The 14337-nt window shown below is 43.5% G+C and overlaps 1 protein-coding gene across 2 annotated transcripts; it reads right to left on the reverse strand.

The window, feature by feature from the left end:
- Positions 1–454: 454 nt before the first annotated feature.
- On the reverse strand, positions 455–12358 carry LOC106580564 (zinc finger protein 366). 2 transcript variants are annotated; one of them, XM_014161757.2, is made up of 8 exons: positions 12145–12358; positions 8485–9513; positions 6827–6994; positions 6387–6537; positions 5979–6065; positions 5548–5739; positions 3727–3901; positions 455–1763 (listed from the first exon to the last, which is right to left on the reverse strand). In XM_014161757.2, exons 2-8 carry the CDS (start codon positions 9507–9509, stop codon positions 1105–1107), a joined length of 2457 nt encoding a protein of 818 aa, XP_014017232.2. In that variant the 5' UTR covers positions 9510–9513; positions 12145–12358; the 3' UTR covers positions 455–1104. The 2 variants fall into 2 exon arrangements, with proteins under 2 accessions (XP_014017232.2, XP_014017233.2); XM_014161758.2 differs by lacking the exon at positions 5979–6065.
- Between the last annotated feature and the right edge of the window lie 1979 nt (positions 12359–14337).

The raw sequence follows: 14337 nt of genomic DNA on the forward strand, positions 1-14337 counted from the left end.
TGTTATTTTACTGTTGCTCTTTACTTTGTACTTTTATTATTTATTCTTATCCATATATTTTTTAACTGCTTTGTTGGTTAGGGGCTCGTAAGCATTTCACTGTAAGGTCTACTACACCTGTTGTACTCGGCACATGTGACTAATACAATTTGATTTGATTTGATTTGAATTATCAGCAGGCCATTTTGCCATATACACAATGCTTTGACAGAGTCATATTGAAAGATGCTGTGGAGTTGATAAGACAGGAAGGGACTGCAGATAGGCTACTACTCAACTCTATATGGGGCAGATACCCTATGTGGCCCAGGGGTGCTGTACTACTGTGGCTGACCCTTTAAAACAACACATTTTACTGGATCTATCTGGTGTATATGACTATATATTATAGCCTTCATACCCTGTTGGTGTGCCTTCTCACTATCCTCTACATGTGAAAATATAAAACACAACCTTGTGTTTTAAAATCTCAGTTTATTTAAAAAAAAATACAGATTACAGATACTTTCATTTATTTCAGTCAGTCACTCAAATGTTTATAAGAAATCACAAAATCATGGCTTCCCTCATTAGATTAAATAACTTTTGTTGACTCATTACATCACACAACAAAACAACACAATTTACAGACTGATTAAAACTGTCAGTAGAAAATCATTTAAAACTACCATTACAAAAGATAAATGATTGTTATCACATTGAAATCCCATGCTCATTAATTACAGAGTGGCTTTATAAAAGTACTAGTTAAAAAGTAACAATTTAGGACAAAATATTTTCATATTTTCTTAACAATTTCCATTTACATTACAATTTCTTGCAAATGTAAGCCTAACATTTTCTTAATGACACATATTTTCACATGCACAAGTATTGTCAGTTCTATCAGTCTGAAATACAATACACTTCACAGCTTATTCAAGGTACTACATAATTATCTCCCCACCCCTTTTGGAATAGTCCTCTACCCTCTTCTCTTCAGCAGTCCCTACTCCTATTCCTCCTGCTAAGAACGTCTATGCTTCTTCCTCTGTTCTTCCTTTACCCTGCTTCCAGCTCTCACCAAATCCTATTCTTTCTCCTCATCAGGCCCTATGGTTTCTGTTAATAAACACCTGGGTCTGAGTGGTAGTCTCTTTCAAATGGTTCAGGTGTGTCCATCATCTCTTCACCTGCGTCAGAATGGTAAACCTGGTCACCTATCTCTAGCTGGTCAGGGTCGGGCTTATACAACTGGTCATCTAACTCTGAATCTGAGTGGTACACATGTTTACCTGTATTACCTGACCCAGGGTAACGCACATTGTCACCGATGTGGTGTCCACCTGCCTCTTGTTCATACAGCTGGCCCCCCAGCTCAGAGTCAGAGTCATACACCTGTCTACCTGTCACACGCTGGTATACCTGTTCCTCTGCATCACCTGGCTCTGACACAAGCTGATAAACCTCTTCACCTGCCCTAGGCGGATCCACCTGTCCACCTGTCTCCATGTCCCGTCCATCTGTCTCAGACCTGTACCCCTGTCCCCTAGTGTGGTGTTGGTAGACCTCAGGGCTGTACTGGCACCTCCTGTACAGGCTGTCTTCCTCATCCTCCTCCTGGCAGGAGCTCCCTGGGACGCTCTCCCCGTCCGACTGGGAGAGGCGCAGGCTGGGCCGTGGCGGCCGGGGCTTCTGGGAGAGGTCAAAAGGCTCTTCCTGGCTGGAGCGTGTCAGAAGACCCAGAGGGGCCGACAAGCAGAACCGCCCCCGCCGCCTGAACACTGGAGGAGAGACACATGATACAATCTACATTTGTTGAACACTGGAGAACAGAGACACATATCACAACAGAGACACGTATTTAGTATTTTATTAGGATCCCCAATTAGCTGCTGTCAAGGCAGAGGCTACTCTTCCTGGGGTCCAAACGGGAAACAAAACACAACAAATAGAATACATAAAATACATATTATACATGACACACCTAATACAATTTTAAATACAATACATAACACAATATATAATACATAATACAAAATATAATACAAGATATAATTCAATATATAATAAAATACATAATATAATATATAATTCAATATATAATACAATACATAATGCAATATATAATACAATAGACAGTTCGGTACCTTCAACACATCAACACCTCGCACAAAGACCAATAGTGTGTAGTCAATCTCTACTCAACTTTGAGCCAGGAGAGATAGACATGCATGTCAAGACATTCTCCCTCCATGTACATCTAAGTGCAATATGTGCTGCTCTGTTCTGGACCAACTGCAATTTGCTTATGTCCTTCTTTGGTGCACATGACCTCACAACTGGGAAGTAGTCCAGGTGCGACAAAACGAGGGCCTGTAGTACCTGTCTGGTTGATTGAGATGTCACTTATTTACATAAGTATTCAGACCCTTTGCTATGAGACTCGAAATTGAGCCCAGGTGCATCCTGTTTCCATTGATCATCCTTGAGATGTCTCTACAACTTGATTTAAGTCCACTTGTGTTAAATTCAATTGATTGGACATTATTTAGAAAGGCCCACACCTGTCTATATAAGGTCCCACAGTTGACAGTGCATGTCAGAGCAAAAACCAAGCCATGAGGTCGAAGGAATTGTCCGTAGAGCCCAGAGACATGATTGTGTCGAGGCACAGATCTGGGGAAGGGTAGGAAAAAAAATTCTGCAGCATTGAAGGTCCCCAAGAACACACTGGCCTCTATCATTCTTGAATGGAAGAAGTTTGAAACCACCAAGACTCTTCCTAGAGCTGGCCACCTGGGCCAATCTGAGCAATTGGGGGAGAAGGGCCTTGGTCAGGGAGGTGACCAAGAACCCAATGGTCACTTTGACAGAGCTCCAGAGTTCCTCTGTGGAGATGGGAGAACCTTCCAGAAGGACAACCATCTCTGCAGCACTCTACCAATCAGGCTTTTATGGTAGAGTGGCCAGATGGATGCCACTCCTCAGTAAAGGCTCATCTGTGGGGATGTTTTTCAGTGGCATGGACTGGGAGACTAGTCAGGATCGAGGCAAAGATGAATGGAGTAAAGTACAGAGAGATCCTTAATGAAACCTGCTCCAGAGCGCTCAGGACCTCAGACTGGGGCAAAAGTTTCACCTTCCAACAGGACAATAACCCTAAGCACACAACCAAGACATTGCAGGAGTGGCTTTGGGACAAGTCTCTGAATGTCCTTGAGTGGCCCAGCCAGAGCCCGGACTTGAACCCGATTGAAAATCTCTGGAGAGACCTGAAAATAGTTGTGCAGCAACACTCCCCATGCAACCTGACAGAGCTTGAGAGGATCTGCAGAGAAGAATGGGAGAAACTCCCCAAATACAGGTGTGCCAAGCTTGCAGAGTCATACCCAAGAAGACTCGAGGCTGTAATCGCTGCCAAAGGTCCTTCAACAAAGTACTTATGTTAATTATATATTGCCGTTTTTAAAAAAATATAAATTAGCAAACATTAAAAAATATATGTTTTTGCTTTGTCATTATGGGGTATTGTGTGTAGATTGATGAGGGGGAAAAACAATTCAATACATTTTAGAATAAGGTTGTAACCTATCAAAATGTAGAAAAGTACTTTCCGAAGGAACTGTTTATCCCAATCTGACAGTCTGATTCTGATTTAGCTTCAGGGTAGGAAGGTTATAGAAAGTCTCACTGCAGAAAGGGAGGAACCATATGATGCATTTATCCATAGCCTGGAGTGCTTACCTCTTGCATTCAGGTCCATGTCCATGATCCCGTGCTTGACCTTCATATGGCGGGTGAGATTCCCCTTCAGAGTGAACTTGCTGGGGCAGTAGCGGCACTTGAAGGGCCTGCTGTCAGAGTGCAGGTGCATATGGCCCATCAGGTTATGCATTCTGTTGAACTCCTTCCCACACAGCTGAAAACAAGGAAGAACACAAATAAAATAGTCAGATATGTGCTCACGGACGAACCAATAAGGCACATAAATTGAAGAACAAACAGAAAGTGGAACAGATTTATTTTCGGCATTAAAAGACTTCATCAGGCTCCTAGGAAAGCAGTGCATGTGCTTGGAAGCAACAGACATTCAGCTGATAAACCCAAACCAGCATTTTGGCAAAGAATTATTGTAATTTTTCCTCAAACAAATGCATTGAATACCAACTATTGAAATAGTTTGTGTACGCATTCCTTGATTACTATTTGTGAATTCCATTATTCCTCGAACCACATCATAGCACTTCCTGGTATAGTAAACACCATTCAAGGGCAGAAAAACGACGACAAGTCTAGAACTGTGTCCACTTATCAGACAACTGATGTGTTAGATGACGAATCCTCAAAGCATTCAGAGCTGTAATAGGAGCTGGATGTAATTATGAATGTCTGTGTGCGTGCGCACGTGCGCACACACACACACACATACAAACACACACAATACACACACACAGAGAAAGGGCCAGAAGAGGAGGGATGGGAAGGGCAACTCCTGCGCTGTCCTTCCTCTGTATTCTTTTTGATTAGGGTTTCCTTCAGGAGGAGAGAGGGACTGTAAACTGTCCAAGAGGACCGTGAGAAAACAGGAAGTGTTCCCTCCAGCAGCAGAGAAAGCGAGATGAAATCTATTTGTGGGACCTGATCTCCGGGGAGGCTGGGGGCCATTGTTAGAGAGGCAGTTTGTGCAGCGATATCCTTCCTATGGAAGAGGAGGGATCTCACTGCCAAATCTTCTCTCTGTCTACATTCTCCTCATCGTCTCAACTCTTCTATTAGTGAACAAGTTCACACAGACACTCAGTGTTGAGCTGCTTCAGAGAGTCTATTGGCTTCTCTAGACTTTATATTATAGTAATAAAACTATTGTTTGTGTTATTTAAAAAAAAATCTTTCAATTTCGTGATATCCAATTGGTAGTTACAGTCTTGTCCCATCGCTGCCACTCCCGTGCGGACTTGGGAGCGGCGACGTTCGAGAGTCATGTGTCCTCTGATACACGCCCTTCCAAGCCGCACTGCTTCTTGACACAATGCTCGCTCAACCCGGAAGCCAGCCGCACCAATGTGTTGGAGGAAACACCGTACAGCTGGCGACCGAAGCCAGCGGGCATGCTCCCAGCTGCCACAAGGAGTCGCTAGAGCACGATGGGACAAGGACATCCCAGCTGGCCAAACCCTCCCCTAACCTGGATGACGCTGGACCAATTGTGCGCCGCCTCATGGGTGTCCCGGTTGTGGCTAGCTGCAACACAGCCCGGGATTGAACCCGGATCTGTAGTGACGCCTCTAGCGCTGATCAGTGCCTTAGACCGTTGGGCCACTCAGGAGGCCCAGAACACTACTTTTCCCTAAAACATCCCTCGGTGTTCAAGTAACCAAGCAGGGTTAAATTGGTGCACAAAATATGCACACAGACATGCAAGGCAGACAGTGGGACTATTGACATGAATTTATCTTCAGATACCCTGGCTTTAATAAAAGGAGTTGTTGCAGTTGATTTGAAAATGTCATAAATGAAACTGTCCCTAGCGCTCTCCTCAACATATTGTACCATAAGAACACTCACCTTGCATTTGTAGGGTTTAATGTCAGAGTGGACGATCATGTGGGCCTTGAGGGTCTGTTTCTGGACAAAGCTCTTGAAGCAGAGGTGACACTGGTAAGACCTGATGTTAGTATGTATCAAGACGTGGCGCTTCATGTTTGCCAAGAGGGTGAACTCCCGACCACAGATACGACACTTGTGCTCCTTCACCCCCTGAGAGAAGAGAAGAGAATGTTTTAATTAATTGTTGTTTGTTTAAAAACCATCATAGTGGAAAATTGTTTTACATGTTGACAAGCAAGGCCGTCAGGGACAAGAACGACAAGAAAGACATGTTAGCATGACAACAAGAGAGTGGATGCCTTGTATCGTCTGAAAAAGGCAGAATAATAGGATTCTCACAATATTACATGACTGAACTTGTAGCTACGGTTACTGTAGCATGCACTCACATCTCTCTCTAAAGTCTCATTTGTCTGTTTGCTGGGCTCAAGGTTTTTGAGGAGAGCTGCTCTTTGTCCTGGCTTCACCATGTAGTACTAAAAGACAGTTTGAAGCAGAAACAATGATGTGAAATTTGTAGTATGAAAGTCATCATACTGTCATGTACGTATATCCCATAACAAAACCATTTAATGTCAACAAATGTAAAGGCCCTTGATGTAGGCTACGTGTCATGGCACCAGCCAGCTGTTGCTGTCAACAGGTAAAGCCTGCCTTAACACCCATTTGACCCAAAGACACTTCATCTTCACAACACCACGCAACCTAGCTGTGTAAAGACACGTCCCTCCAAACACACATGTTGACATTAGTGGACAGTAGTACGTGGACAGTATGAAAACCCCACCCAGTCTTACCTTATGTGTGAGTGTGTGCTGTTTGAGGTGATGGGACTGTATAAACTCCATGCCACACTCGCTGCAGATGTATGGCCGGATGTCTTTGTGCTTCATCATGTGGTTCTGCAGCTGGCTGGGGTACTGGAAGCTCTTCTGGCACTCACTACACCTGGACAGAAAACAGACACTTGATACACCAGGGCAGAAAACTATCGAAATAGAATGAGAATTAGAATTGAGATAGAATGAAATAGAAGTATAATTCTATACAGAAAACCCACACTCTGATGTGGCCTGGATTTAGCCAAAAAGTGGGTTTGACAGTTTTTTTTACTGTCAAACCCACAAATCTTCCAGTGAGGTAATGTAAAATATCTACAAGCAGAAATAGGGGTAACAGACACATGAGGTAATGTGCAGCCCATCGGGTGTTTCTGGGCATATGTTATGTAGGCTACCTGTAAAGGGTGGGTCCTCTGTGGGCCGTCAGGTGTCTCTTGAGCTGGGCCAGAGTAGGGAAGTCCAAACCACACTCCACACACACGTTCTCCTGGCCTTTTTCATGCTTCAGCTCATGGGCCCGCAGCTCACTAGGGTAGGCAAAACCCCTCCCACACACCCCACAACTAGAGAGGAGAGGATAGGATAGGAGAGGAGTAGACACAATACACAAAATTAATAATTTGACCAAACATTTAGGAAGAGGTCATCATTTCATGGAGTCTGTGAAGGAAGAAACCACATGGAAAAAGTGATAAGCAAGTTATGTAAAAAAAAAAAAAAAGATTTATTGTGTTAGAGATTTCATGAAGCTTGTATCTAAACCAAAGTAAATCATTTTAAGATTGCTCTATGCATCAGTTGGGGTCTCTACACAGTTGGGGTCCCAAAATGGTTATTCGGCTGTGCCCATAGGAGAACCCTTTTTGGTTCAAGGTAGAACCACGCTCAGTGGACAGTTTACTAGGTACACCCATCTAGCACCGGGTTGGACCCCCCTTTGCCTCCAGAACAGCCTGAATTCTTCAGGGCATGGAAACGTTGCTCAATTCATATTAAAGGACCTAACGTGTGCCAGGAAAAAATTCCCCACACCATTACACCACCACCACCAGCCTGTACCGTTGATACCAGGCAAGATTGGGCCATGGACTCATGCTGCTTACGCCAAATCCTGAATCTTCCAACAGCATGATTCAACAGGAACCGGGATTCATCAGACCAAGCAAGATTTTTCCAATCCTCAGTTGTCCAGTGTTGGTGATGGCTTGCCCACTGGAGCTGCTTCTTCTTGTTTTTAGCTGATAGGAGTGGAACCCGGTGTGGTCGTCTGCTGCAATAGCCCATCCATGACAAGGGCCGACTAATTGTGCATTCCGAGATGTCGTTCTGCACACCACTGTTGTACTGCACCGTTACTTGCCTGTTTGTGGGCCGCCTGTTAGCTTGCACGATTCTTGCCATTCTCCTTCGACCTCTCATCAACAAGCTGTTTTCGCCCACAGGTGTGCCACTGACTGGATGTTTTATGTTTGTTACACCATTCTCGGTAAACCCTAGACACTGTTGAGCGTGAAAGGTCCTAGGAGGGCCTGAGATACTGGATCCATTATGCCTGGTACCGATGATCATACCTCAAATCCTCTTAGGTCTCTCTTTTGCCCATTCGAACATTCAATTGAACAGTAACTGAATGCCTCGATGCCCATCTGCCTGCTTTATATAGCAAGCCATGGCCACGTGACTCACTGTCTGTAGGAGTGAGCCATTTTCGTGAACTGGGTGATGTACCTAATAAACTGAGAAAACTGAGTCTATGTAGATACCTTTGTTAGAAAGAATACTATATTTCCCTTGATGGAGTGATGCTGAATGTAAAAATAAATTGGTCAACTTACCCCACTCTCCCATACTAATGACAATTCATGGACAGGTCTATCTTTGGTCTAAGTTTGTTCTATCCTTGGTCTACGTTTGAGTCACAGACTAGGCATGTAATGTAAGGTCCTTGTTGATGAACTAATTTTCTTAATTCTCGGCTAGACTAAGTAAAGAGTAACTCTAGTCTAGTAACTCCAGTAACTCTAATCTAGACAAAGATGGTGCCATTACTGACCTGTACGGCTTCACGTCACTATGCTGCATCATATGTCTCTTCAGGTGGCTGGTCTGGGTGAAGGCCTTGTGGCACACCTGGCACTTGTGTGGCCGTGTGCCCTGGTGGGTGAGCAGGTGAGTGTGCAGGTGGCTCAGCTGCTTGAACCGATTCCCACACAGATGGCAGCTGTGAGGCTTGATCCCGCTGTGGCCCAGGATGTGTGTGACCAGGTTATACTTGGATGTGTATGACTTCTCACACGTACGGCACTTCCAACGCTTCTGGTTTCCTCCTACATCTACGTGGTAGCTGTCGTCAATGCGGATGTTGAGACCCAGCTTCTCAGCGCTGGTCATCCCACCTCGGGGCCCTCCGTCTGGGCTGCGCCGGCTAGGTCGTAGTGCCTCTCTGGGGTAGAAGGCTCCAGGAGAGAGGTGCATGATGGGCCCAGGCATGAAGAAGGGGAAGGGGAGGAGGCTGGGGTGAAGAGGGGGGAAGAATAGGGGAGGAGGGTGGTGATGGAGGAGTGGAGAGGGAGGCCACAAAGGTGAGGGGCTGAGTGGTTCCTGTTTCACCTGCAATGGGAGGCCCATAGTTGGCTCATATCTGGACATAGCCCTGTGGTGCAGCTGGAGCCGGCTCAGGTTGATCATACCTGGGATGGACATGGGAGAGGGAGGGAGACGAGGGCGAGGAGGGAGGGAGAACGGAAGGTGGGAGAGATCAACAGTCCTGGTGTTGTCTCGACGCTCCACCTCCTCCATGTCTCCTGTAGGGGATTCGGAACCCTCCATTTTTTGTGGCCTTCTTTTGCGTTTTTGGGAGCCTTCCCTCTGGGTGTAATGCATGCCCTCAGAGCCCAGGGGCCGATGGTGAGTCAGGGGGCTGTAGGCCTCTCTGGCCGGGAAGAGGGAGAGTTTGGTCGGGTTCAGGTAGAGTGGAGGTGGGCTCAGATAAAGACTGTGGTGAGAGACAGGTCTCAGGTCTTCCCTATGAGGACTCCTCCTGTCTGGTCTGAAACCTAGAGTGTCTGTGTCCATCATTTATCTGCATGGGGAAATATACAGAGGAAATCAGTTATGTATGTCAACCATTACAATATGATTACCATAAGCATGCTTCTCCAACACCTGAGGAATAGAAACAGTCCTTCTGGAGTTACTTACCTAGTGCACAGGTAGCAGTGACAACACTAATCGCTGTCCTCTCTGTTACACCTTTATAACCTGTCACTTTTCGCTTCTGTACTACCATCCCTTCTTCCTCTACCATCCATTCATCTGAAACAGGAACTAACGTTCACTTCTCCTCCTCTCTCTGCTTTGTTCATCTTTTTGCATGGATTGGTGGAAGGGCACTTCTCCTTTTGTCCTCCACTACAACTCTGTGTTAGATTTCTTACTTTGCTCTAGAGAAGCACAAGTTCCAAACAAATTGACCACTTTGTAGATCTGCATACTCTGCTTATTAAGAAGAGCCAACCAACTACATCCACTATAGAGTGGCATGTGAATGATCGGATTAATGTTGGCATTTTTGTAGTTATGAGCTGAAGACAGTTGGTGGGAGGGACACAGGAAATTGGCTGTGATAGAGGGAATCAGACAATCAAACAATGAAGTGTTCAACTTCTGCAGTTTGGCTAAAAGAGGACGAGACAATACTGTTAGTTGCCCTTTCCTGCAGTCAATGACCAAAAGCTCTCTCTTTGGCCTCATGGGTGGAATGTTATTCATATTTTTCATAATTCTATTATTAATAAAGATTATAAAAAATACTGTGTTTCAATGTCAAATAAAGTATAATATTGGAATGCAAACTCAACATTTTATAGATTTCATCTCTACAGTGCATTCGGAAAGTATTCAGACCAACATTTTGTTATGTTACAGACTTATTCTAAAATGGATTAAGTAATTTTTTCCCCTCATAAATCTACACCCAATACCCAATATTGATGAAGCATTGAAGGTCCCCAAGAACACAGTGGCCTCCATCATTCTTAAATGGAAGAGGTTTGTAACCACCAAGACTCTTCCTAGAGCTGGCCGCCTAGCCAACCTGAGCAATCGGGGGAGAAGGGCCTTGGTGAGGGAGGTGACCAAGAACCCGATGGTCACTCTGAAAGAGCTACATAGTTCCTCTGTGGAGATGGGAGAACCTTCCAGAAGGTGGTGGCAGCATCATGCTGTGGGGATATTTTTTAGTTGCAGGGATCAGAATCCAGGGAAAGAGGAACTGATCAACGTACAGAGAGATTCTTGATGAAAACCTGCTACAGAGCGCTAAGGACCTCAGACTGGGGTGAAGGTTCACCTTCAAACAGGACAACAACCCTAAGCACACAGCCAAGACAACACAGGAGTGGTTTTGGGACAAGGTTCTGAATGTTCTTGAGTGGCCAAGCCATAGCCCGGACTTGAACCCGATCGAACATCTCTGGAGAGACGAGGAAATTGCTGTGCAGCAACACTCCCCATCCAACCTGACAGAGCTTGAGAGAATATGCAGAGAGGAATGGGAGAAACTCACCATATACAGGTGTGCCAAACTTGTAGCGTCATACCCAAGAAGACTCGAGGCTGTAATCGCTGCCAAAGGTGCTTCAACAAAGTACTGAGTAAAGGGTTGAATACTTACATAAATGTGATATTTTTGTTTTTTATTTGCAATACATTTGCAAATATTTCAAAAAATCTGGTTTTGCTTTGTCATTTGGGGTTATTGTGTGTAGATTGACAAAGGGAAAAAAACTATCCATTTTAGAATAAGGCTAAATGTGGAAAAAGTCAAGGTGTCAGAGTACTTTCCAAATGCACTGTATATCTGACATTATACAGGTGTCTTATTTTCGTTGTTGTTTCCCATAACCATGTGTGTCAGGTGTATACTTTTGTTTCAGTTGATTTTTTTTGCCCAATGCTGTAAAAGGTTCATTAATAATGATGCCAGTTATGTAAATACAGTGTGTGTGATATTTCTCTGAACTGCTATCAATCTACAGAGCAAAACCACTGAGAACTTCCAATGTTGATAGGGATGGTGATGGTGATCATCAAGGATAAAGATCAGGTCACAATTCAATTATTGTTAATAAAAAGACACTTAATAATGGGCTACTCTAAGCTTCAATGTGTTATTGCAGTCACAGTGTGAAAAGAAAATAATGATGTAAATTATGCGATATAAACATATTACGATATTATGAAAACCTGTTAAATCAAATGTTTCCTCAAATGCACACAGATGACAAGTAACCAGTCACAGGTAACCTGACTGTCAGACACTCAAGCAATTCATTATCAACCAGATGTCAATGCATATTCAAACACTTTCTCTATTCATTTTTATTAAGAACCACATCAAATACAATCACTAAATTACTCTGCTCCACACACAGTACTGTCAGATACACAAGTACTTACAATATCTCTATTTCGGCAATACACACAGTTTCTCAACATTTTTTAAACGCAAAAAGTTTCTCCAGAACCATGCCCAGTCTATTCTACACAGTATTGAAAGACCACTCTGTCTCTTCCTCTCTCTCTCTGTCTGCTCTGCCAGTGTATATCCCCAGTGAGTACAATACAACACAACTAAGACAATAAAACAAAAGCCCCCCCCTCACCCTCCTGTCATGCCCTGTTAGTCCTCAGTTGGACCTGAGAGACTCACCAGCTCAGTGTAGCTCAGTGTAGGCTCAACCTCTCTGTCCAGCGGTAGTGCAGTAGCTGTGTTAGGCTGTATTCCAGCTCCTGTAACGATCTCTCTGGCCTGCTGCTGTCCTGACAATGAGCCACCCGTCCACGGACAGCATTTGATGTGACTTAAGAAAGAGAACAGGAACAATCGCTTTGTTCTCATTTTTCAGATGAGTACCTTCGGAGAGAAGGAAGGAAGGGAGGGAGAGGAAGTCAACAAGCCTTCCTGCTGAAAAATAAGGAAACACTAGATAGACATCTCAATTTCTCTAGAAAATAAGGATTTACACAGCTTTGGGAGAGACTGGATGAGGCTTGTTTTAAACAATTGAATAGTAGTACAATGTTGATTGAATGTTGTGCATTGGTAAACAAGCATGGAAGTCCAGGAGAGGAGTTTCCAACTGCCAACACCAACAGTTCTGGGAATCACTTTCACAACCCTGTTTTTCCCATCCTGCAGATTACCCCTCACATGCTAGATTCACACTGCTTAAACATAACATCTGTGACGTTAGTTAGTGCAATAATGGCTTCAGGATGTGTGGAATGTAATGCTGGAAAGACAATTATGCGTAGATTATTTAATTGGCCAATTAGGAACCACCACAGAAAGGTAATGAATATGTTGTCATGTGAAGCTGGTGTATGCTCTGTGAATGCTCATGGTTATGATACAACGTTTAAGTGTCTTGATGACATGACAGTATTCCAAGTCATTTAGACGCATGCCTAAATGAAAGTGAAGCTCTGTCTGATTTACACATATACTAGGGTATCAACGTAATTACTAGGAATATTAGAGTATTTCAAGGTATTCCTTTGTTCAACTAGTCTGCTTTAGCCTCTTGGGTGATGGGTAGATTTTATTCAGCATAAACAGAAGGATTGAGTTGGCTCGTGTATGACAGTGTAACATGTAGTGAGTCAATACAGCCACATGTGGGAAGGATAACCCAACTGCACCATGGGAGAAGAGCTCAGTTGGGCCATTTCAAATACTCTTTAAAAGTGATGAAGGGTGCATATACAACATATTTGAACTGGGCCATCATTAATCTCTCAGTCAGGCCTATACACAAGGATTTAGACATGTTCCTGGCAGCAAGACCAGGCCTTTACTTGTCTTACCTCACAGTGACTCTTCATAGTGGGTACTGGCTCTTAAAGGAAGAAAACTCTTTTATCACATAAATCTTATGACACGTGTATGCACCAATCATCTGACGTAAACTCGTCCCCCCCCAATTTGCATATATATTCACCCTGCCTTTCTGCATCAATACAGGATGACTAAACCTGAAGGCACTAATTGAGCTCATCTCATTGGAAGAGTAAACGTCTCTATTAGGAAGCCGATTAGCGTTGTCTGTGTTAATGGACTCGGTTAATCAATTAACCTAAGACCTTGTCAATGTGTACTAATTGCTATGAGGTATTACAAAGTTTACTAAGGTGACATATCAGATATATTGTGTGTGTGCTTGTGTGTGTGCTAGTGTGCCAATGTGTGTAGCCAATAAAAGCTCATTAATTAAGTGCATTAATAAGATAACCCCTAGCGCAGGGTTCAACAACTGGGCTGAATTTGACCCATGGGTGGTTTTATTTGGCCCCCCAAGTTTTCTGAGCAAAAATAATAATAATAATATTCACTTAAAAAAATTATAAAAAATGGTGTGGAATTTTCATTGTTGGACATACCAGGAAATCAGCTCCAAGTGATTTTAATTTAAGACATTTGTTTTTAGTATTCCCACGCATAATACAGAGACACGTGATCATACAGAAATATAAACAAGGTTGGAAATGATTATATTTTAGTCAAACATTTTATCTGTTTGGGCTTCTTGCAGTCAATTTTCAGTCTACAAATGATTTGTAATTATGTTCCGGCCACGACCCTCTGCTCAAGCAAAAATTTGTCCCGTGACTGAGTCTAGTCGATGATCGATGCAATGGTGTATAATCTCAGTAGGTACAAATCTGTCTTCTTATTCCATTAGTACATGATGCTGTTTTCTCAATCCTTGATCTGGAACCATCTACAGGATATAGCCAACCAGTCTGTCAGATAGTTAGCTAACACTGAAATACACTGCTCTACAGTAATTGACTCACAATCACCATCTCATTACGTCATCTCTCTAATAATAGGTCATAGGTC

This window comes from Salmo salar, chromosome ssa20, assembly GCF_905237065.1.
Source record: "Salmo salar chromosome ssa20, Ssal_v3.1, whole genome shotgun sequence".
In the NCBI taxonomy this organism is placed as follows: Eukaryota; Metazoa; Chordata; class Actinopteri; order Salmoniformes; family Salmonidae; genus Salmo; species Salmo salar.